General features: G+C 48.5%; 1 protein-coding gene and 1 long non-coding RNA gene across 6 annotated transcripts in view; one reads left to right on the top strand and one right to left on the bottom strand.

The window, feature by feature from the left end:
* Window positions 1–20,082, top strand: part of LOC113970118 — a 35,427-nt gene extending 15,345 nt beyond the window's left edge. For 3 of the 4 annotated variants that reach the window (XR_003535046.1, XR_003535044.1, XR_003535047.1), the window contains exons 3-4: window positions 17,805–17,903; window positions 18,556–18,986. This is a non-coding gene — a long non-coding RNA (uncharacterized LOC113970118). Of the gene's footprint in view, window positions 1–17,804; window positions 17,904–18,555; window positions 18,987–19,952 lie in introns of those variants that run through there. The other variant, XR_003535045.1, reaches the window with a different exon arrangement.
* PLEKHO2 (pleckstrin homology domain containing O2) lies at window positions 176–25,196 on the bottom strand. Of its 2 annotated transcripts, none has more exons than XM_027688663.1 (6): window positions 25,051–25,196; window positions 20,094–20,246; window positions 13,676–13,792; window positions 6,998–7,102; window positions 4,765–4,863; window positions 176–2,453 (listed from the first exon to the last, which is right to left on the bottom strand). In XM_027688663.1, the coding sequence occupies exons 1-6, from the start codon at window positions 25,057–25,059 to the stop codon at window positions 1,221–1,223; spliced, it is 1,716 nt and encodes a 571-aa protein (XP_027544464.1). In that variant the 5' UTR covers window positions 25,060–25,196; the 3' UTR covers window positions 176–1,220. The 2 variants fall into 2 exon arrangements, with proteins under 2 accessions (XP_027544464.1, XP_027544463.1); XM_027688662.1 differs by lacking the exon at window positions 25,051–25,196 and adding an exon at window positions 24,178–24,484.

The raw sequence follows: 25,196 nt of genomic DNA, 5'->3' as shown, positions 1-25,196 counted from the left end.
ACATTTCTATGCTCAGACCTGAAGTGCCCACTGCCCAGCCTAAGAGGAGGCTCAGATGAAGCTTTACAGCTGCTGTGGGGGTGTTTGCAGCCCACTGCAGCCTTGTGGGACCTGGGAAATTAGAAGAAGAAGAAATGGGTGAACTAAGAGGGAAGTGCTGGCAAATGAGAGAGACATGTTCCATGGGAAGAGGGATCTCATCCAGACCCGCTGCCTGATGTGCCTGCTCCTGTCAGTTTCTTCCTAAGACAACACTAAGGGAACGCACATCCCCAAAGCTTCCTAGTGACAGCTCTCCTGGGGATCTCCCAGAGTCAAGTTCTCCAAATGCCTGGCTAATTGTTCCCAACAATGCTGAGGGGGATTCAGAGTTACCAGATGGGTATGGTCCTCAATAATAAACGTGTTGTGCTGCTAGAAGACACCTTCACAGGCCAAGTGTAACCTCAATTTCCCTATTAATTTAAGAGGAACAATCAATACCTGCCTGGTAATGATGCCTTGAGACTTGTGTTCACGCAGGCAGTGCTTAGCACACCTAAAACTCTGCAGGACCAGACTCAGAGTGCCTTCATACAGCTGCTCCAGATCAGGGACACTACTTGGAGCCAGGAATTGGCCAGTTTGGTTTGCCTCTGTGTGAGGTCACTTTTTAACTGTGGATGTGGTTTTGAGAGTGTCTTTGGAGAAGATTAAACCGTTTATCTTTACATTCCTAAATGTCACTGGGCCAGGTGGTCTGGGAAACCTTGCCAGCAAGTGAACAAACACTGTCTACATTTATCCTTACATGATTTAACTGGGCAAACCAGATAGGTGCCAGTGTAATCTCGTATCTGCTTGTCTTCAAATACAGAGAGACGGGCTTTTGCTAGAATAGCCTTTCAGCTCCTTTCAAAAAATCTGGCTTGGTCGGATTACCGGTAATTTTTAAGGCCTGATCCATTGAAAGGACTTTGGACAGAGTCCTGGAAGAGCATTCACATTTTTGAAACTGTTCACTGTCCTGTAACCTTCTGCTGTGCTAAGAGGATTAGAACCAGACTGGTATGTACAACATGAAGAAAGAAAGATGCTATAACTGAAAGCTCAATTCTGCCCCACAAACATGGTGTGTGCACAGCGAAAGACCACCTTTAAACACTGGCCTAGCAATGGTACAAATCATAAATGGCAAATGTTTAGCTTTGATTTTGAGAAAGAAGTCTCTGCAGAGTATGTCAAGGAGCACTTCTCCTATAAAGAGTCACTAGATCCTTTTGCTTTTCTTTCTGTTTCTGTGTTGCTTCTTTTTTCAGTTCTCCAAGACCTTTAATTTCTTGCAAAACTTGTGTAGCTTGACGAAGTTGTTCTACTGCCTCATTGAGCAACGTCTCTGCCATCACTGGGGGTCCGTTCCCCTCCTGAGCCTGCTCCAACCCTTCACGTAAAACCTTCTGCAGAAGTTTTTCTGCCTTTTCCCTTTCATTAGCAACTTTCTCCTCCATTTTAGCTAAGCATTGATGGGAATCCTTCAGGAAACCTTGGCCTGCAAGTGCTCTCTGTTTATTTTTGGAATCAGACAGCAAGTCTCCCAGAGAAGAACTGCGAAGCTTGAGACCTGAAGTGCATTCTGTAGAATCTTTCTTCTCAATAGTTGCTTTCACACTTTCGTGGTCTGTTTCTGTAGCTAAGGAAGTCTTTGTCTCTTCTGCTGAAGTTTGCTGTTCCTTCTCAGCAGCAGTTCTCCCATTTCCTTCTTCTGTTTCAGTTGCTGGGGATGTGAACTCTGCTACCTCGCTGGCAGAGATCCCATTCACCGGAGACTTGGAGCTGCCAGACTCCAGCTCTTCCCCAGCTTCCAGGTCACCATGGCTGGAGTTCACTGTGGCAAGCATTTTCTCTGACAGAACCTTAGGAGGAACAGGAGGCTTTGCAACATCTGCAGCAGCAATCTCAGCCAGGTTGTCTTTGCTGTCATCTCCTGATGATTCCAAGTCTTCTGCCTTTTTAGGCTCAATGGTTGGTTGGTCCCAAGCTACTTTTAGCTTGTCTGATACATTCTTAGGAAGTGGAACTGGAGGTTTTGCTACAACCCTGTTGCTGACCTCAATGAGGTTCTCCTTGTTTTCCTCACTTGGTGCTTGGGATCCTTCTACACTCTTCTCTGGGCTTACAGAGTCCTCATCCTTGACATTTACATTGTCCTTTGATGTGACGCCTTCTTTAAGCTTCTTATCTGGAGGCATTGGAGGAGACAGAGCTTTTTTATGTTCCTGGTCAGGAACATTGTTCTCTGCATCTTGATTTTCTCTTGTGCCAGTGGGTTTTATAGGTGGCATAGGTGGCTTTGGAGTTTCTTTCTGAGGTGGCTCATTGTCACTTTCGCTGATAGTGGAATCAAAAGTCGGCGGTCCATTGTCTACTATATCCAGATCCAGTCGCAGGATTCCATCGGATGTACACTTGGCAGCCTGAAGTACAAGAGAGAAAGATTTCAATATCTATCCCATCATCAGTCCTGTGCTCCACCCTTTAACTTCAAGTTAAAGCGCAAAACCCTCACAACCAGCATGGCAAGTGAGGCATTGCTGCTTCAAGCTGAGAGAGTTGAGAAGAGAAGGCTTCAGGGAGACCTTAGAGCCCCTTCCAGTGCCTAAGGGAAACTTCCAAGAGAGCTGGAGAGGGACTTTTCACAAGGGCATGTAGTGATAGGACAAGGGGGAATGGCTTTAAGCTTATTAGGATTAGATATTAGGAAGAAATTTTTTACTATAAGGGTAGTGAGGCCCTGGCACAGGTTGCCCAGAGAGGCTGTGGCCTCCCCATGCCTGGAAGTGTTCAAGGCCAGGCTGGATGGGGCTCTGAGTAACCTGGTCTAGTGGAAGGTTCCCTGCCATGGCAGGGGAATGAGATGAATTTTAAGGTCCCTTCCCACACAAACGAGCCCTTGATTCTATGAAAAGCACAGAACTTATTTTACTACTTCCTTTGAGAACAACGTCTCAAAGCCTGTCCCACCATAACCATATTTCTTGGTTTTCCTGAGGGTGCTAATGTTAAGATCTGCCATATTTTTATCACTTGTCCTGTGGTGGGTGTATCCCTCTGCCCCCTTCATTTACAACATGCCTACCCAAAGGCTCACCTGCTTTCTGCTTTTGAGACTGTCATATTTTTACTTGATAAACCAAGTTGATCTTTAGATTGCATGGCCAGGGATACTATTGTAATCCTGTTGCCTTCTGCTTGCTTCCTCCAACCTGATGTCATCCCCATCTTACCAGGGCCAAGCCTCAGCTGGTTAAACCTCCTTCAGACCACAGGCTGTGTGCAAATAGCTCTAGTAAGGAGGTTTTCCTAAAACGGGTGGACTTAACAAAGACATTGCAGTGTGTAAGCTCAGTGCCCCAGAGGGAGAAACGCGGTGACAGTTCCTGTGTGAGGGAACCCAAAACCACACAAAGGCATAGCTGCAGGCTCCTGCAGTGCAGGGAGTTTAGTTAAAGTCTCTCTTTGCATTTCCAGCCCATCAGAGAGACAGAGACAAGCTGCATCCTGGCCCTGACCTCTCCTCACCTGGCCTGCTTCGACACTGAAAATCATCTTTCATCCTATTTCCTTCATGGATCTGCAGCCAGCAGCTGTGATACACATCTTTCTGCAGGCTCTATTCCCCCCCTTTCCCCTCACTCCTGCTTCTGAATTTGTAAGCCAGTTTCCCCTGATTTTGGCTGAAGGTAAGAGGTCTTACAGGTATTAACCTTGGAGATATCTTATGAAAATAGTGATCTGAGCAGAGGAGAGAGATGTCTTTAGTGCCTAGGGAAGGGCTTCCCACCTTACCCAACCCATATTAGGCAACAGAGAATCCACACTTCACTGTTGCTGTGACTTTTGTCATGTTTTCTTCTGCAGTTTTATGGAGGAGTGGATGAGAATCTACGATTCATTCCTATGCATTTCTCTGGAAGAGACACTCTCCCTCCATTTCTATGCAAAGTAAAAAGTCTCAAGGCATCTCATTTTCTGCACAAGGGTCATCTGAGTGCTGTGCAGGCACATAAGTCAGAGTCTTGGAAGTTTGAAGAGAGAAGGTTTGATTTAAAAACCTTCCTTGGTTGAGATTAATGCTCTGCTCAATTATCAATCTGTCTGTGGAAACTTTTTCATAAATCACAGGAATCAAACATTAGTAAGAACCTTTCCCATGGAAATGAACTGCAGGTTTATTTTGTGGTTTTGCTTTTTTTTTTAAGTGACAGATCCAGAAAATCAGTTAAGAGTAGACAGGTTAGTCCATAAAACTGCCTGGGAGAATAATGTATTGTGTTTCAGACCTCAGGAAGGGCTTGTAAGCTTGAAAGCTCACCTGCTTTCTCCAGTTAGCTTAATAAAAATACAACTTCTCCCCACAGACTGTGCAGTTCTTCTACCTTTAGACCACTGTGGCTACAAAACCATCACGTCTTAGAAAATAAATACAGGAGCTTCAGTCTCTTCTGATGAAAATGAAACTATAATGGTTCTCAACAGATGGTGAAGCAGCTTATGAGTTATGGAAAGCTAAATATATGGTAACTTGTCACAGAAGATACAGATCTATGGGAACTTGGAGCTTCATTAGAGGTGGTGGCACAGTCTTTCCCAGAGGAAGTCATTTCCCTCATCAGCTTTCTCTGAGCTGCACCTCGGGTTTTCACTGGGGTTTTCTACCTAAGTGGAAGGAGCAGCTCTTGGTCATCCCAGCTAGTGGGATGGCTCACTGCAGGAGGCTGCACTTACCTCCTTTAGGTGACTTCTTGTGGGTGGTCTGCGCCCGTGGGACACCTTCACCCTGTCCCGAGTTACATGGTCCAAGGAAAGGCTCTCGTCTACTTTCACCTTTACCAGGGAAAGAAAAAAGCAAGAGGGTCATTAATTTCTCAAGATATGTCTATACTTACTGTCACACATGAAGGGATGTGGGTGAATCACCACTAGTCTCTGCCTCAGAGCTCAGTTACAGCCTGCCTGCAAAGCCCTGCATGTACATGATGGATATTTAAGGTCTCACAGGTTTGCAATGGCTAAGCTCCCCTCCACCTAAGGGGCAGAGAAGGAAGAACACAAGGACCTTTGTTGTCCTCGCTGCACCCCAAGCTTGGATTGGGTCCTGCATGTGGCAGAGCACAGCACCAAAACTGCTGTTGCCATCTTAGAGGTGAAAGCTCATTAATAACCATGACCTGACGGTGAACTGTATCAGCAGTGCTTTGTTACAGCCCTTCCCTTCCACAGCTCTAATGACTGCAGGATGCTGAGGAGAAGGTGTGAGCAGTGACCTGGATTAATTGCAACTCCAGCTGAATTAACAAATTTATTTCCTGGAATCAGATGAGAAATCCACTGCCTCACACACGTAGGGGGGGAGGTCCCAGCGCCCTGACAGGTAGCTCTCTGTGACCACCCACCCACCCACCCACCCACACTGTGATGGCTGAGGGCTGGAATCTGCTCCATGCAGAGGGACTCCAGTGACTGTGGATGGTGAAACATCTGCATGTTCGTGGTACCACAAGTTTGTACAATAGGAAAGCTGGCAAGGGTGAAATAGGAACTTAAAGGGAAAAATGGGTCCCAACCTCTGGCTGATATGGCAGAGTGGTTTTACAGCTCTTTTAGCACAGAACAGCTAATCCAAGCCAGCTGAGGGCTTGACTCATTAACCTGTGCCTGGCCTGTGTGGAAACACTAAATCTGAGGTTTGATCCTTACTGGAATGAATGAGAATTAGAGGCTGGCTCCCTCTGTAAGGAGGATAACCCCAGATCACCAGGCAGGAAGGTGACCTGAGATCCCACCTTGCTGTGCTGCTGAGGGGTGTGCAGAGTTCACTGCCCCCTGTACCCACCTGGTTTTGCCCTCTGCGGAACAACAGCAAAGCCCAAGCTCTCAGAGTTCACACCTCTAGCATTGTATGTACAGCACTTAACCCTTTTCTCAAAACTTTTACTCATTGCTTTGGTTTCCTTTGCTAAACAGATGTTGCTGATTGTTTTGCCCCTCCTTACCCTGCTCGTTTTATTCTTGTGTCATTCCCGTGGTTTTGGTTTTATGCACTTCCTTTCAGTTACTGAAACAACTGCAGAAGAGATGCTGCCCCTTTGGTTTAGCTCAGGGCTGATTCACAGGCTAACAGGGAGCAGGGCAAGGTTGAACAGGCTCTAGGATGTGCAGTCTTCATCCTTCCCTCTGTGCAGCAGGATGGGAGGAGAATTAAGGAGTGCAGGTGTGCTGGGGCCAGCTGAGAGACAGGCAGGTTTGGCTGGGGCCATGGAGTAACTTTCCACCAGACTTGTCTCTAGACTGCAGGCGGAATAGCTGGTGGACTGAGTCACTTCAGATTTTTCCAGTCTTGAAGACTGGGCTATATCCTAACCAAATACCTCCATTTCCAGGCTGCTTGGTGTTGAGGATCATGGCAGCATGGGGAAGATGTGTCTCTCCAAGCTGCATCCCAGCTCTACACAACTCAGCATTGCAGCTGCTTCTCTGCACCAGCTGCTTCCATTGGGAGAGGGGAACTCCTATGAATTCTCTGATCCCAAGCCCACTGAAGCCACCAAACCACCTCCCACCAACTTTAGTGAGCTCTTGTGTCCTTGGGCCTCTTGATGTCAGCTCTTAGCAGCACAGTCCATCCCTCTGGCACACCATCTACTCACCCAGCTGCTTCTGCCTCCCTGCATCTAACCCTGTCAGAACAGAGGGAAAGGCAGCAAAGTGTAGGAGGGTACAAATGGCTCTTTCACATGTTCTGCCTTCTTGAGCTGGGAACTGAAGAGGCTAAAAGCTCCCAGCCTGAAGGGAAGGAACTTGCCTGGCTTTGCACACTGTCCTTCTCTTCCCTTGGACCATGGCTAGAATGCAGGGAGGACAGGAGAACGAGGGTTCAGGCAAGTTCTGCTTTTGGCTAAAGGAGCTGTGGATGAGAACTGACACAGAAGCACAGGAGTTTGAAAACTATTTCTCTTACCTCATCAAAGATTTTGTTTTTGCCTCTGTTGATCCCCTCATTAAGAGCTTTTATCCATGATTCCTTTTCTTCCAAAGTTGGAGCTTGAAATTTGATATCATGAACCTGCAAGAGCAGAGAGACAATTTTTGCCTGAGCATTCCATGTCAGGACCAGAGGTAGCTCTGAATCACTTCAGTTTCTATATAACTTCCAGTTCCAGCCTGTGTTTAAACTACAGATTCCTTTGCGCTTTGGCATAGCTCCCATGAACAGGATTTTGTTATGCTGAACAGCCTGTTGCTGTAGTTTTATTTTGGTAACTAGTAACTAAAGTAGTAAGAAAGTAAATTTCTTCCTTCTGCAAAACACTTGGAATAGCTCTTAGAGCAGCAGTGAGTGGTACAGCAAATGTTTACACTGTGCACAGAGTCAGAGTGAAAGTCCAAGTCATCTTGGGCTGGTTCAGATGGAATAAAATACTTTATCTCCCACTTCCCCCAGGCTGCAAGGAACAGAAAGAAAGGCTGCATGCAGTGGGCTCTGCCTGCTTCCCTGTTCCTGTGGCTCTGCAGAACAGAGCTGATATGGGAATCCAGGGCACTGACCTTGGCTGCACTAACCCTGGCTCAGCTGAGCACGCACACCATGAGGCACAAGGGCGATATAAATGAAAAAATTCACTGTATCTTCTTCTGTTTGCAAATGAAATCCAGCAGTGAACGCTACAGAAATGAGCTCTCTGGGGGGCTGAAGAGCTGTCTTATGGAGAAGAGAAGAGCTGGCCATACAAGAGGGAGCTGGCAAGATGCATGGGTCACAAATAAGGAGGGAGGATGGATGATTGCATGGCCTGTCCTCCAGCCAGCCAGCTCTTCCCTTCCTCTAGGGCAGCCCCATGGCTTTGCTCAGTGTTTACAATCTCTTCTTGACCACAGCAGGGACAATAGGTAGGGCGTTATTTACTTCACTGCTGTTTTCTCTGAGCACCTCACCAGAATTGTGTAGCTTTGCCCCAGAGTACACTTCAGGTGAGGGAAATATCCTCACATTACAGGTGACTCCATGGCAGACCAGCTGGAATCCAAACAGCTCCATTCACAGCTAATCCACACTGCACAGGCACACAGGAATACTCCCGTGCTAAAGAACATCAGCAACGTTGCAAAATCAAGCCCCTAAAAATGAGACACTCCCAGTGTTTCTGGGGCTGTAGGGATTGTCAGCCTGCTGTGTGTGTCCCTCCCAGCACCATCCCTAATGACAGGATGGCACTTCTTCCTGAGTTATCCCATTGTGTGTTTTATCCTCATGGGTCAGTATATCTTACTGATTGCACTCTGCTCCGGCCCTGCCCTGAAAACAGGATTCCTGATTCCTCCGTCAGTCTTTTTCCTTTCCTGCTTATCACTAAAATATCTGGGGGCTTCACAAGTTCCTTTTCAGAGCAACTGAAATAATCCACCTCTTACAGGTGTGGAAGTGAGATACAGAGAGGCTCATTCAAAACATACTGGTGGGGTCTTGTTTGGAATAGGTTTTGTTCAGGTATTTAACATCCTATAGGTATTCCTGATCTTCCCACTGCCTTCTACAGCAGTTGTAGTCTCAGTCTTTTTGTCAATGAGGCCCCACATTCTGAAATCATGGCAGTGTCTATATAAAACAGGGACTATATTAAATGAGGGGGACAAAGCTAATGGTGACTGACAGTCGAAGGCTCTTAGCAGCTCCTTGTTCATGGCACAACAAAGCACCAACTGTTCTGGGTCTCAGCAGCTTCTGAAGGGACCATCAGAAATTCTGCAGAACTAAAGCCTGATCTCCTTACAGCCACTCCTGCTGTTAGAAACCAACTGTTCTTCCTTATGTATTTATTCCTCATGTTAATGCCATGGATTTACATCTGCACAGCCACAAAGTGCCAGACCCTCACAACACGACAAGCAGGGAGTTAAGGAGCAATTTGAGGAAAGATTATTTATTTGATGAGTTTGCATAGAAGGTAACAGGACCACATCCCTTCCTGAGAGTTCAGAGGAGAGGATAGGGCTTGACCCACAGCCCTCTGGAAAAAGAGCCCTTTGTCTGGGGTGCAGAAGGGCCACTCTAACCAGGGAACTTAAGGGAAGGCAAGGCTCCAAAATGGAGCGACGGCCAGATTTTGTTTTAGCCCGAGCTGGCCTGGTTTTGTGTGTGCTTAAAAACTTTTTTTGTTTGGAAACGATTTTGCCCCAAAGCTTTGTGATTATAAAAGCTTATGAGAAAGCTCTACTTGTGAGCAGCTGAGCTGCTGCACTGCCTGGCAAAGACCTGGCAGCCTGCACCAGGGTTTACAAAATCTCCGTACATGTTGTTCAAGGGAAGGATTCCTGCCTCTCTTCAAGCTTCCTCTTCCAATGCCACTTTCTGTGCCTCATTCCAAATAAAGCCTCCCAGACTGTGACTAAGCGCTGGTGTCAGCAACTCTGTGGCAGGGCAGAGAGAACCTCGGGAGGGGGTGGCTCATCGTTAATGAGAAGCTGAGATGTCCCTCTGGCATGCAACCCTTTGCCATCAAATGCAAATCCAATGGATAGTGAGACAAGGCAGGAAGGAGCCGGGGGAGCTGGTCTCAGTCGTGCCTGTAACTGGGGCTCTCTGCACTACTCTGAGACCCCCAGGTTCCTTACAAACAAGGAATAAATGAATTTATCTTGTCTTTTCTCATTTGAGTATTTACAAATATCAGCAGATGCACCTGAAGATGGATATTTCCCACAAAATGTTAAGCTGGGTCTGTTCTCCAGCAGGAATTTAAAGCAGAGAGTCAGTGACACCAGTATAAAAGGGCAGCAGGCAGGGTAACACATTTACACTCCTTCTTGCTAAGCCAGCTGAGACTGAGTCATGCCATAAACAACAGGCTGGTGTGCCAGGAAAAGCTGTCATGGCCAAACCTAGTGACCATTGTAAGCCCTGAATACAGGCTACGCAATTTACTGTCAGTTGCTCAGAGCACAGCACGGCCAGTCAGCTCCTGCTGAATCACTGCCGAGATGTCATGAAACAAGAGCTCCCACACGGATCACTGTCCGTGACGGCAGCGGGCACAGGCTCCCTGACTGCTCCTTGTCTTCCCCAAGACATCAGTCTCCTCAAGCACTGACAGTCTGATGGCTGTGCTGAGCCTGCTTTCCAGGAAAGAGAAGCATTCCCGGGGTCAGGCTGTTGTACTTGCACTGAATGATTTAACAGACAAGCTCTGGAGAACTGTGTAGCTGCAGTTTAAGACCTTTACCAGCACTTGCTCTTTGCTGAGCAATTCTGCTGATCTGCAGCAGAGGTGGGCGACAGAAACCTGTGCTTGCTCCTCAGCTGTTCCAGTGCAAAGCCTTGTGTTGGGGCTGGGCTAAGCTGGACTGTGAACTGCTGTGGGGACGTTGACTGCTGACTTTTGCTACAGGGTGGTCACCTCCAGCAGAAGCTGACCAGAGCTGGGTCAGTAATGACTTAAACCACCAAGAGTGCAGCAGAGTCTCTCTCCCAAATGTGAGGTCATTTCCTGCCTTCTTCTACATGAATTCATCTGGTTAGATCATGGAGGAAAAAGTGGAAGCCGAGGGACTCCCTGCCCATGGCAGGGGAGTTGGAACTAGGTGATCTTTAAGGTCCCTTCCAACCCAAACCATTCCATGATTCTGTGAGATGATTGTCAGAGTATTCTGGTGGTTTTCTGCAGCTGAACCAAGAGCTACCTCATCCCTGGGAATAACACAGCATCTCTGCCAGACTGGCAGACCCCAGGAGCAGACTCCTCCATGCCTCACTGCATTCTACTGCAGTGTCCAGGCTGGGCCCCTGGTGAAGGCAGTTCCAGGTACCTAACAAAGGGAAAAGTAAGCAATGGAAGTTTGCACCCCTGACTGCAGGTGTCTGGCCATGCTAGGGAGGAGCTGTAGAGCTTGCTGGTGGACTCTTTCCCTTACTATCACCCTCTTCCCGATGTTAAGACTTCCCTGCAGCTGAAGGCTTTCAGACCCACTGAATACCAGACTTGTGCCAATCTCTTGTGCCAGTCTCCAGGCACTTTACACCAAGCATCATTTACACTGCTTTTTGCATGGTGAGTACATTTTAAAGTCCCCAGGCCAAGGCTGGTGCCCTTTCTTAGAAGGCTAGCTCTCTGCATCCAACAGTTTTCATTTAATTGCTATGGGTGGAATGAGGCATTTGAGATTTCTAAGCAGAACAGGGCTTTTGCACACTGCCAGCTTCCCTCCCTGAAGAATTGAAGCTCAGGGGGCAATGCTTTCTTTCAGTTCCATACCAGTGCAGGCGTGTGACATGCTCATATTGTCACAGCTTGACACAAATGTCATCCTTGTGAACAGGGCAAGCAGAATCTGGGGTACATCCATCAAAAGTCAGCGTTTAGCAGGACAGTTTATTTATTCAGGTGAAACTTTAGCAGCCAAGTAGTTTTAACTGACATTCATCTCTGCTCTTCAAGAATATCCCATCCAAGATTTAAACTGGGCTCCCTGTATTCAAGAGGGAGACTTATTGTGCACTGAAACAGAAATGGCCTTTCCTAGCTTGTTCCTAAGTCCCAAAAACTCACTGGATTTCTACCTTCCTCAACATTATACTCAGGAGATGGAGAAAAAAAATAATAAAAAAACCAACCTAGCAAGATGTGGTGGCTCACGGGGTGATTTTAAACTGTGGATGGCAGCAAGCCTCCCAAATGGAAAATGTTTAGCTGATATATATCGCCACAGCTGCGATTTCAAAACAGAAGAAGGACAGTTGTGTACGTTGGCCTCCTAATTGAAGCCTGTACTAACATCTGCCAAAGTATGTTGTGTGTCAACACCCTCACCAGATTCCCAGCCAAAAGGAGGGTGGGAGGGGAGCTACAAACAGGGAACTTTTCATTTATAAAAGCCCTTCCTTTCACCAAAAGAGCCTTACAAAAAGTAGCCTCTATCTAGGTCTTCATTGAATCAGTGGCATGAAAAAGAGGGGAGCTGTAAACTTGCCAGCATGCCAAAGGGATGAAGTTACCCTTTTGGGCACAATTTGGGCATATTTTTCCCATAGCAAGAAATAAAAGGTTTAGGAACAGTCTCACACCCTGTGTTGATTCATGGAGCAGTACAGAGACATATGCAGCTATTACACACTTCTCTCTCAGTGACATACTTGCAGATAATACTAATTCCTACCATGCTGCCCATCTCTGAACACACAGGGTTTTATTGGCCTTCCTACGAATAGGTGTGCACTTGGAATTACAGAATCCTAGAATGATTTGGGTTGGAAGGGACCTTAAAGACATCTAGTTCCAGCCCTTCTTCCATAGGCAAGGATACCTTCCACCAGCCCTGTCCAACATGGCCTTGGACACTTCCAGGGACGGGGCAACCACAGTTTCTCTGGGCAACCTGTGCCAGGGCCTCCCCGCCTTCACAGGGAAGGATTTTTCTGTGATGTGCTCTGGGCTCTGGTTCTGCACCAGAGCTCACCAGCCCAGGGTGTGGATTTTCAACCTTCCATCACTTTGGTGCATGGTGCTTAATATCACTTCTCTCCCTGATACAGACCGTGGCTACTTGCAAAACAAACATCGTTCACCTTCTCTCTCCACCCCCACCCTGGTCCATGGGAGTGTTTTGGGGCAGGACAGTCCTTGTTTTGTTGTTTTGAATGAAGTTGAGCACAATGATGCCCTGAACTCAGCTGGGGTCTTATTATATGAATAAACACTAAGTGACTGAAGTGAAAGAATAAGCAACAATGACAACAAGGACTAAACAATCTCCATTTATTTAAACAAAATGGAGATGGGGGAATGCAGCAAGTTGGTATTTTTGCCTACTCATGTTCTTATGGAAATGAAAGTGTTTTGTCCCTCACAACCTCTCAGATTTGCAGGGGGAGATTTAGTAAGATTTCTTAGGGCAATAAAATCACACTGAAATTAGAAATAAGTCAAAGTGTGATGCCCCAAAGCAACAATGAAGCATCCTAGACCATAACAATGCTGAAATGGATAGCATGTAAGTAGGAACTAAGGAGAACTTCCAAAGATGTGCAGTGATGATGAACCTGGATAGGAAGCAAGGCAGGGTGTCCTTGCATACAGCCAGTGCTCATGCAGATGTACAATCTCTTTGCAACACCAGCCTTGGTTTTAGGTTCAGGATCTAACCAGATGCTGTGCAGGAAGCTAAAGAGGTGGAGTTTCATGAATTCTGCAAAATAAATCTTTTTTCCTAAGAACTGTTTGGCTGCAAGTAACTTTGCACTGGAATTTCTCAGATCACCAGTTCCAGCTGCAGGAACTGTCTCACTACATGGATTGGGATTATTGATTTCACTGGAAATTGGGCAAAGCTGCAGCATCGACAGCTGGGACAGGGACACATCCTCACCCAGAGCACATGGGGGAACCACAGGGAATGGTCATTCTCCACTGCACAGGGAGTACTGGAAGAAAAGTGACAAGGCAGGAAAAATACCAAGAGGAAAAAGTTGAGCCACGGCAAGACCCCTTTCCCCATGACAAGAACAAAGTCTGCATGACAGTGTTGTTCCTCCTTACACACTCCCAGCTGCCAAGGACCTAAATCTCAGAGCCCTTCTGCTCTGGGCACAGCTGGTAACTCATTTTGGAGTTAGCAGACTGGAGGGTGATGAGAAAGGCAATCCTACCTTCTTACCCGGGGAGCGGATTAAAATGAAACGGTTTTTCCTTTTAAGTAGTGCACGCAGCTCCTGGCACTTGTCATAACTCTCCAGTTCCACTGTTTCTATGCACTTCTGTTCATCCTGCAGAGAGGGAATAAAGCATTATTATGAATAGGAGGCACTGAAATCAATCATATACCATCAAACTCTGCACGTCTTCCCCTTGCATCTGTCTAAAAGCTCTTCTGCCTTAAAAATAACCTGCATGCAGATAGCAAACCCCATAAATCAGGCTGGCACCTCACTAAGAAAACACCCTGGTCTTTAAGCTACAGTTCTAGTGGTCCACAGTGGCTGGGCAAATAACAGGTTATGGACAGTAACACCAGGTTTTGCCATAGCTGTTGGCCTCATCCAGGGATCTGCAGCCAAAAGTGACACTACTTCCTCCCCACAATGAAAGGAGGAGATGTGATCCTGCTTCTTCACAGGGAAGGTGACACAAGCATCACCATGGTCCAAGCAGCCCCCCAGGAAGCCCAAGGCAGAGCAGGGATAAGAGGGGAGCCTGGCTGCCAAGCTGAGCTGGGGCGGCTGCTCCTCATGTCAAAGAAGTCAGTGGGAGCCACGTGCGATGGACAGAGTCCTCTCACAGCCACGCTCCGAGCTGTCAAAACGCTTAGGATTGGAAATACGGTCCCATACAGCCAGCAGAACTGTCTGGGCCAGTGTCTCAGCAGGGAATATTTATCTCTGGAGTATCTCCACTGATGACTGCAGGCCATGATCTTGGCTCATTTTTCCCAGTAACATAACTAAGATTCCACACGTGGTGCGTGGCTCGGTTCAGCTGCGGAGCACCATCCCTAATAGGAATCGCAGCGTAACGCTGGGCAGATAATATTCTTCATGTCTCAGTAGCCCAGCAGAGACCAGAGCTCCCTTTAGCTAAGCACAAATGAGCAGTGAGAATCTCAGAGCAGCTCTTGCTGGTGAAGTGCTACAGTCAGCATGGCCCATGAACCTCTCTGGTACCATCCCAAATTAAAACTGCTGGCCATAACCAGCCCCAGCTCAGGCTCTGCTCCCAAGGCAGTTCCTTGTACCCGTATGACTTTGTATTTAGCAATTCCTGTAGCGGAGAGGGGGTGTGGGATGAGGAAACATGTCGTAGCCAGGAAGCTGCTGCGTGGCTGGAGGCAGGGAATGGAGAGTTCAGAGGGAAGTGGGCTGCGGGGAATTTCCTCCCTTTACCACTTGACATTTAAGTTGCTGTGCAGAGCCCAGGCTGTGTTTCAGTTTTCTTAACCCTCCTACCTGGGGATGGGGGCCCAGCAGAGCCGATGCCGATACACAGAGCAAGGTCTGAGCCACCGAGGGATGTCTGGATCTAATTTAGGTTTATTATTTTAATGACATTACTGTTTATGTCATTTAACACTGAGTAGGTGAATGTGAACTGGGAAAATGCATACAAGGAGGAGGAGATTAATCCTGCCCAAACCTAAAACCCAGCCGATAAAATCCTGCTGACGCTACTGAGCCCTTTGAAGGCTCCTGCTGCAATCCTGGTATCGCAATGTCACTGCAAAAGGACAGGGATGGAAATAATAACCCCTCAGCGGCCCACAAATGACAGAGAAGGGTGAGGTCAGGAATACATGCCTCGGGGATGGGTGATCTCATCCTGGCCTTGGGTGGATGACCGCCCACGTTCCAGCCCTGCCGCGCGGCCGGTGCAGCTCCAGCTCCTTCACTGGGCTCGGGATGCGGAGGGCTTGGCAGCGCTCCGACCGGAGACCAGCACCACGGCTCCTGCCCACCCTCCCTGCTCTCAAGAGCAGCACTGTCCCCAGCAGAGCCCAGTGGCTCCCTGTCACCCTCCTTGTCCACGCCATCCTTCCTGCCTCTTGGAACTTTTCCTCTGATCCCATGCAAGCCGTCCTCCACTTCCTAAGGACTGTGGAGCACCGAGCTGGGGAGCAAGGAGGACTTGGCAGGGTGGAGAGCTGTGGTTTCACTATGAAATTGCCTCTTGCCTTCCCAGCTGCCCCCCTCCTCCCTCGGGAGGCCTTGGGGACTGTGGCCTGACCAGGGAACAAGGGCAGAGAGGACAGGGACATGCAGGACCCTGTCTCCCAGGGACACCGGTTTGAGTGTGCAAGCTATGGCTCCTTCCTCTCAGGGACCTGAACTTCCCAAGTGAGTTATCCTCTTCAGGGAGGGTGGGGAAGAAAGCAGCCAGAGAAATATAAAAACTCCAAGTCTGAGGCAAAGGCAAAGCATCTGAGTTCAGGGAGCACCAGAATGGGGCTTTTGTCTCTGTTTTACCCTTGGCAAGCAGCCATCCCCTCTCCGTGAGCCTACCTGGGTCACAAAGAGATCCTTTATGTCTGTCCTGCACCACCAAAATGAAGAATGAAGAATGAAATACCCAACCCTGTCACAGGTCTCCAGGTCCCTTCAACCTCCTGGGATGTGCAGGACACTCAGCATCACACAGAGGCAAGGTCACTTCCAGAGTCCCACCCCAACCTACAGGTGTCAGACACAAGTTCTGGACAAGCTCAGTCCTGGTACAGGAACCCCTACATTCCTGATTTAATGCAGAAAGACTATTCCATTAGCTATTCATGGAGCAGATCCTGTGACTTAAACATGTCTGTGTCTGTTGGCTTGGCCCTTAAGAAGAAAATTACTGAACACCTGGACATATTAATGCATGTGCTTAACCAAAGAATCACACTTGGCAAAGCTCCTTAAAGAAAAGTTGATAAAAAGGGCAGAAAAAGACTCCCTGAAATTTTTATTTATATGAAGGTATAATGCTCAGCAAAGATCTCCTCACTGACACACATTCACGGGCTGGGACCCTCCATTCAGTGTAAAATGTCTAGATCTGAAATAATAATTTATTTCTGTACCTGAGGCTCTCAAAGTGTTTTAATAAATCACTTTTGGGTATACCTTGCTATCACTTTACCAGGGGCAAAATACAGATGATAACTGCCTGACTGTTGAATGCCAAGTGGATCCTTTGACCTCTAAAAGACTTTGTCTAGTAGGATTTTTCCCTGTCAAATAATACACTTACAAAAAAACCCCTAAAACAGCAAGAAAACAACTCCAACCACTAGCTGCACTGTTTAGGGAAAAAAATCAAACCCAAGACTGATGCTTTCTAATCCATGGAGTGATGATATTGATCTGTTTAGTCTCTCTACATAGCATTGCCTGGTCTTCAGATGCTCTCTGTAGGGTTTTTTATTCTGGCAAGAATATGTAGAGACAAGAAGACACGAAATCCCACTAGAAAATAACCTGCTTGGTTCTCTGTGGACCTGCACAGTAGTTTCTCAGGATCCCAGTATTTGCATCAGTGCCTCCTTTCCTGAGATTTGGATATGTAATTATTATACAAATATTTTGCTTAAATGAGTCTTCATTTAGGTGAGGGTACAGATGTAGGGTGCTGTAGATGGAGGAACAGAGACAACAAGAAATCCATTTACCTTCATTTCCCACCCGCTGAAAGAAACCTGAAGCCGGGTGGGATGACTTTCACCCCATCTGCTCACAATAACCATTGGCCATTTGCCTTTAGGAGGTGGCTCTGCTTTAAACCAAACCCAAAGCCTGACTAACAGATACAACATGGGGAACACGCTCCCAGGGCAGGTCAGGAGCTCATTCCAGGAGATTGCTATTGATGATGATAAATACAGTATTTGTGTGCTGCTCAGACTGTACTTTCCAGTGACACGGTACAACATTCCTTCCTGTATCTTGTGTTGCCTGTCCCTTCTGCTCTTGTTTTGCACCTAAACCTCAGCTACAAATGCAGCCAGTCTCACGCAACTGCAACAACACGGTGGCCTGCATAGGCAACAACTGCTAAAGGCAACATCAGCACCTCTTGGTGAAGGGCTGGACACGGGAGGAGCAGATAAAAGCACAGTGAGTCCAAGGCATTAGCAGTTCCTGGAAATCTGATGGGCTCAGACCAGCTGAAATACTCACAGCCCCTAAACCTGCCCGCCCACATGGAAGCTGACCTCCCTCCCATTTAACCAATCTAGGTCTAATTTAGGATACATATGGAAATACGCCTGTATTTCTGTTGCCTGAGGTTTTATCTCCTCTCTTCTTCCAGGGCTCCAATTCAGGAAGAACTGAACAGCCACATTTTAAAATGTTTCAGCCTGAGGATGGTCTAGGATGCTGTGTCCTTCTCCAGGGTCACACAAAGCAGGTATTTGGAGAAGATCCAGGGGGGAAATGGCACCTTGAGCTCCAAAAATACAAACCACCACAGCACACTGCACCGCAGACTCTCCTTACACGCTGGCCTTTCTCATCTCAAAAACTTAGTTCCCCAATTGTAAGATGGAGACAACCACACTGCCCTGACTCACGATAAAGGAAGATAAAGACAGTAATAAACATGAACTGCCTCGATTCTGTGGCAACAAGACCCCTCCTGAGTGCAGAAAATTGCCATTTCCTTTGGTTCCCCTGTAGTAAGTCTGCACAATCACATGCTATTCTATTGTGCTACCAGATAATTTTGCAGCAATTTCCTCTCCCAAGACATCTGACTTCACTGTAAGCCAGTTTAATAGCCTATAGATATTAACATGATCCCTTATTTACAATAATGGGACCTTGCAGCTACTGTAGCTTACAGATGCAATTTATTACAGGATGTTACCACAATCCGCAGGCTACCAGAAAACATTATGCCTGGTTGTTACAAATGCCATTTTCCTTGTTTAGATAATAAAATAACCTTTTAAATGATTGGGATTTTTCCTTCTTCTGATTGTCTGTGAAAATTAATCTTACTTTAAAAGCCTCCTTTTCCCTTGTGGTAATGAGAGCCCCCATGCATCTTGTTTTTAAAGGCATGCCCTTTCCAAAAAACCTACGTCATATTCATAGATTTTGAATCTGCAAGTTCCTGAAGCTTCAGCAGGAGTCAACAGGTGTCCAGAGCACTGGCAAATGGTCTGCAGAGAGTCAACAGTTTGCAGGACCAGGCTGCTTCCCTCTGTGTATGAGAACCCCTCCCGCTTTTCCTGCCTTCTGAGCTGTTCATCACCTGACATCGACTTCTCCTGTCATTATTCTTGCGCTCTCCATGACATTTCATAGCTAAGAACAAACGCCTCCGGAAAGCTTTGGGATTTGGGAAGAGCAGGAGGGTTCAGCATAAGGGAGGAGGTAATACCCTTTCACCTAATCTGTTTATAACAAAATCTTCTTTATTAGGCAATAGTATGTTTTTAGAAAAAGAGAACCGAACTCACTGCTGGTCCCGTTGTTCCTGAAATCATCACAGCAATGCAGCTGCTGAGACATTTCCCCATTCTTCTTCCCTCGACACGCTGCACAAGATGCACTACATGATTTTGCTTTTATATCATCCTGGTGCCCACACATGACCCAGACCCCCTTGGGTCAGACACCGCACAGGCACGTGGTCCTTGTGCAGACCATGCTGCCCCATCCTGCTGCACACACAAACTTCGAGCCACCACATACCAGCAGGGCTCAGACTTATTCACCCCTCACCTCAAACCTCTCTCGGTTGAAGCTTGTGCTCTGCACTGAAATTTCTGATTTTTGGGGCAAATTCTGCTCTTGCAGAAGCTGCTTCCAGCCCAGGAACTGAGGGCCTCACTCAGGAAAGAGCCACCTCTGCAGCCCGGCAGGACCAGCCCTGCACTCTTCATTCTTCTTGCCTGAAAACGGAGCACAGATTTCACTTGGCTCTTATTTCTCATTTGTCTGGAAACAGCTCTAATCGCAGCCATGAACTCAAGGCATGCAGTTTATCTGGGGAAGTCCAGGACAAGGCTCCCAGGGGTCCTTTGCTCAGAACTGGCTCAAGTAAAGGGAAAAGATGAGCCAAATCCAGACTGTGTCCCTGCTTAAGGAGGACAGCAAACACAATATCTCCCTGCATCCATCAGTGGCTAAAAGAAACCCTGAAGAGTCTGGTTAGCAACAATTTGAGCTGCTTGAGGGGTGCCAAACAGCTGCAGGGTTGCCTGCCATCCCCTCAAGCAGCAGGTGGGAAGTCAGCCTGCTACAATCCACTTTTATCCTTCAAAAGCCAAAACCACATTGCACATATCCTGCTTCCGCCCGAAGCTTTACTCCGTTCACCTTCTCACAGGATGTCCTGCCCCCCTCTTTTTTTTTTTCTTTGGCAATGGCACTGTCAAAATATTTACTGGCTAAAATATTTATGATATATAATATACTCAAAAACACAGCTGCTGTCTCTTTTTTACAGCATTTACCCTTCCTGGAGTAAACTGAAGAAGCCCTTTTGAAAGGAATGGGCTGCAGAGAAGAGTGAAAAACACAGGGACATACATCTGTCCCCAAGGGCCTGATCCTGCCCCTCACTGAAGGCTGTTAGCTGTGACCATACCTCATCCTCGTAGACCACAAGCTGTGTTTTCCGTAGCTGGATGTAACGATCCTTCCACAATCCCAGGAGACCCCCACTGCTTTTCTTAATCCAGCCATATTTCTCTGCAGTTGGAGCAGACTTGGGTTTCTCTGACACCTCCTCCTTTGTATCCTGCAAGGAGAGAAGGGAGAAGGAATTATATTCAAAGCACTTTCCATGATGAGAAAGCCTTCCCAGAGAAGATCTCAGCACCCACCAAACGTGGTCCCTCCCCACCACATCACAAGGGAAAAGACTGGCATCTTCCAGAGGAAAACTCAACCAGCTCCCACAGGACTGGAGAGTGGGCACAGACCCCGGCCACCCCTGGGGACACTGCTGGGATGGCAGCAAGTCCACCTTGGACTCCCTCCTCTGTGCAGGTACTCCCTGCTCACTTGTGCACCAAGTGCACCTTGAAAATGAGCACCCTCCTCTCCTCTTTGCTCCTCCAGCTCTCTGATGAATCCCAGCAGCATGGATCCTGCTGGCATCAGTAGCAACACTCATATTTTAGCTCAAGGCCACTTCTGCAAGTCTCTCCTCTGGGTCTACATTTGGTCATCGTGCCCAAAACAACTCCCATGGGCAAATCCACAGCATGAGGGCCAGGACTTTATCCCATCTGCACTAAAATGTTCCTGGCAGGCTCCTGCGTGGGAAGGACTGGCAGAGAAGGCAGCACCAAGAGTGGGGGTGGGTTTTTTGTCCTCCCTTTAGCTCCTTGCTGTTTGTCACAGCCTGCTGTAGCCTGCCTGCAGCAGCACAGAGAGCTCCACTGTCCTGCACTGGGATGCTGCTGGCTTTCCAGGTCTAGTAAAAACCAGGAGCTGCAGAACTTCCCTGCATTGAAGAAACCATCAGAAAAATCCAATATCAACATTCTCGTCAAACAGAGAAACCTAAGACAGGGAGGAGGCGCAGTTGGGCTTATTAGCTGATGCCTTCACCAGCAGACTAGTTAAAGATGAGAGCTTTCCTCCTCTCCAGTGTGCTGGAAGAGCCTTTGCAGAGGCAGGATCCCCAAATCCCCTCCCTTGGAGTCCCCTGCTTCTTCCAACATCCCATGGACCTCTCAATAAGCCTCTTTCCCTCAGCAAGGTGAGGGGAGTCCCTCACTGAGCCAAATCCCTGTACACAAACACCTTGCCAACCTTGTGACTTGTCAGGAGAGGCCAAGCCCAAATCCTCCAGCCTCCTCCCAGGAACCCCACTGTCCCCCAGACTCAGTTTCCTCCATGTCTTCACCTCTAATAGCAGCAATCCTGCTGCAGAAAGCGGGCACACAAAAAGAGGATGAGTGACAAAGGAGAGTCCCAGACATGCCAAAATGGCCCTCACTCCACAAGCTGGACTGGCTGGAGCTCAGACATCATGTTTCATAACACGAGAAAATCCCACACGAATGGAAAGGAGTTGGAGCTGGACACTCCCATGGCCAGGACAGAGAGAGTAGAGATGGATGAGCTCCAAAAATTCAGAGGAGAGCCTTGCTGATGAATCTGTTTCCATGCACCAGACTCCCAGTGAACACACCCTTGGACAGCAGCTGCCATCGGGGTAAGCTGTTACTCCAAAGCGGGAGTTTGCACCCATAAAAATAGGAAAACCAGCTTAAATACACCATGGACCCACATTTATTCTGATCCCTGCTAAGCTCAGGAAGAGGCTGGGCTGTGCAGGTAGGCTCAGGGGCAGACTGGGAACAAGAAACTCAAACAAACCCTGTTTCACCTAAAAGAAAACCAGGCCAAGACCTGTAACATCCTTGTTGCGTTTTGCAGAAGTTATTTCAATTGTACTGAGCCGCGTCTGAAACGGCCACAATACAGGATGACTGAGCACCAAAAAGTTTTCCGGGAAGCGAGGGGGGACTGTGTGGCGTGGGTTTTTTTTAAACTTGACTTTTTAGGTTGCCAGGAAGTTGTATTCAGTTGAGATCTGCGACTTCAGCAAACATCAATTCCTGCACAAATATAGACCTGCTGGTTTCCTGATCGAGCACCCTTTTGATGTCATTTTTAGATAATTGGGCATGGACTTTAACCTCCCTTGTAGCAGTTTTGAATGGAGGTAGCTGTATGAAGAGTTTATTTCAGTGAGTCCAGACCAACAGTCAACAAAATGATTTTACTCTTTAAGGCTTTTCTTGCTTGGCAGATAAATTTTTGCTGTTCTTTTTCCCCACCTGGCAGAAAGGCTGAAATCACATGGTAAATATGTCTATCCATGCTCTGCTCTGCAAAGTGAAAAATGCTCTGGTTTTAAAATAAAAGTACTCCTGTGAAGACACTGCACATACCGTCTACCTCTGAAAAGCAACCCATCCCAGTAGAGCTGGGGCTCCTGCTGACACCTCTGCATGAGGCTGAGCTGGTTCGGGGTCTGGCTCACCAGCTCTCCAGCCTTCCAGAGACAGCACCTCCCCTCCATGGCATGGAAGGGTGGCCTTGAAGCTCACCCTCTTCCCAGGCCACTCCAGAGCCCTGGCTGGAGCCACCTGTCTAAATGGAGCCATGTGTGGGGCTCCCCCGACACCAGACAGGACTTCCCGCTGTGCCAGGACCTGGGAGCATCCACATGGAGGATCCATGACTTTAAGCCTCACCTGAGCAGCCCAGGGGAGGGAAGGTGAGATGGGATGCAGAGTGCTGGTCTCAGCAGATCACAGGGCATCTGCTGAGAAGCAAAGAGCTCTGCCCCTGTCGCTGCGCAGGAGTCACCTGAGCCCGAGCTGCCTCCTCCAGTCCCCCCTGTCAGGCAGAAGTGAGGGGTGTGATCCTGCACTCCAGGGGGCTGCTGAGCTGCTGGGCTCTGGGTCAGCAGCTTTCCCCTCACACACCCAGCACATCCTTAGAGGGGGGGCAGGTGCTGTAATCTGTCATCTGCATCTTAAGGATGTAAAAAAATTGTGGATGCAACTTGGCTGTTTGTTCCTGTGAAAGCAAGAAGAGTCTTGGAGATGGTTGCCTGACATTTTTTGCAGATTATTTTTATGCCACCCCTACCCTGAATCAGCGAGGGGAGGTTGGCTCCACCAGGATCAGGGCACTGAGTCCATCCTGCCCTCTCTGCTTGCAATTCCACAACTAAAACAGGAGCATGGCACAAAGACATCAGTTGCTGTTGTTAACTCAGCTGTATGTGAGCATTCTGCAAGAAACACTAACGTATCCTTCCTGGGATGTTCTTGGGCTGGATTCATTCCTGACGCTGCAGTAAATCCACGAGAAGAACCCCCCTGATATCTGCCAAGCAAGCCAGGGTAAATGAAGGAAGAACTGAGTTATCCCGATGCTGGATCATGCCAAAGGCATTGCTCCCAAAACCAATCCATAACCAAGCCATTTTTGCATCTTATATCACAGTGGCATTAGAAGTGAAACACAAGTTCCACTCTTCCAGCTTGGTTTAGCCTCACATTTCGCAGCTCAGCAGAGATCCCAAATCAGGGCGACAGGATGGCTTTTTATTTAACAATCAGGCAGTTCTTTCTCCCCTCCCTGCCTGTATTTTACAGGCCCACAAACCCACATACTCTTCATGTCTTCCAACAAAAAAAACCCCAAGAGTTGAACCACGGTGGTACTTCTAAAGTTACACACAGTGCACAGAAGTGCCTTAGCCAGTTACAGCAACTTCATTAAAGCAAGCACCTCACTTACCACACAGTCCTCTCTAGCAAGGAGCAAATGAACATCCCCCAGGAGACAACTTGCATCCCCACACCTCCACTCCTTTCCTCCCTTTCCATTTTATCTTCCAAACCTGGCTCTTAGCACTTCCACTTCTCCCCGGCTCAGAGGAGCAAAGCTGTCTCACTAGAAATTAACTGCTCAGATCCACGTGGAACTTGGGGAACTGCATCTGACACCCCCTTCTGCAAGTGCTCCCTGGAGGATCCACGTATTGGTAACGAAGAGCGGCCGGTGAGACCCTCGGTCGATGCTGGGGTGGGTGTGAAGCCCCTTTGGCCGGTGGCCACCAGCTGGAAGCAGTTTCTCTGCCGTGGATTAATTTCATGGATGCCAGCGGATAATAACAGCTCTCAGCCACTACCAACCTGGGCTGCTTTGTCGTCTCCCTGCTGTTTTAAAAGAGCTTTCATTCTTGCCACAGAATGTTTGGAGCTGAAATAAGGGAGTGCGAGGGGGGAGAGACAACCCACAGCTACCAGGATCGCATGTGCCAGAGCCTGAAGTCCTCGGGCAGTCTGTCCTACCGGGAGTGAGCTTTGTGCATGACCACCAAAACCTCATTCAAGGAAAGCAAGCAGGAATAATTGCGTGGCCAGACGAGGGGAGAAAACGACCTGTTTAACTTGCTAACAAATTGTGGCATCTTAATCAATCTGCACAGGGATGGATCACTGGGGCGTCATCCGATAGATGTGAAAAACTACGTGTGCAGGAGAAGCACTGCTGCCCTTCTCTGAGTTAACCCCGTCCCAAACAGAGAGGAGAAGAACAGAAGTGGGGAAGGCTGGAGGTGCGTAGACATGTCTGACTGTCTGACCCAGGCCCGGCTCCAGCAGGGCAGGACAACACCCCAGCGAGAGTCACACGGGATGGCCCGAGCACGCGTGGAACCAGCGCCGGCCGAGCCCGGCAGCCCCTCCCCGGCCGGCCCGGTCCAACATCCCGAGGGCTGCGGGGATGCGCTGCCGAGGCTTTGCCCGAGCCGCTCCGGGGACTGCTGGGCATGGGGACCCCCCTCCCCACGGTCTCTATCGCTGTCCCCCGAGCGGAGCGGGACCGGGATGTCCCAGCGCCGGCGGACACCCGAAAACACCCCGAAGTGGCCGGTGTGGTCCCTCCGCCCCGGCGGGCGCTTCTTCCGCCCGCCCCGGGAGTCCCCCATCCCCGAACTGTCCCGGGGGTCCCCTAGCCCCGTCCCGGGGACACTCCCCTCCCGTCCCGCTCCCGGCCGGACTCACTTGCTCCATGGCTCCTCGCCGCCCGCTCAGGGGCTCGGCCGCCGCCCCGCTGCCCCGCTGGGCTCCGGGCGGACGGTCATGCCGGGGGGTGCCGGGCCGGGCCCCGCTGCTCTCGCCTCCGCAACAACTTCTCGGGGAGCCGGAGC

This window comes from Neopelma chrysocephalum, unplaced genomic scaffold (assembly GCF_003984885.1).
Source record: "Neopelma chrysocephalum unplaced genomic scaffold, ASM398488v2 Primary Assembly neopelma1_75, whole genome shotgun sequence".
Lineage (NCBI taxonomy): Eukaryota > Metazoa > Chordata > Aves > Passeriformes > Pipridae > Neopelma > Neopelma chrysocephalum.
Note: the sequence above shows the minus strand (reverse complement) of the source record. Positions and strands in the feature narration are given on the sequence as shown.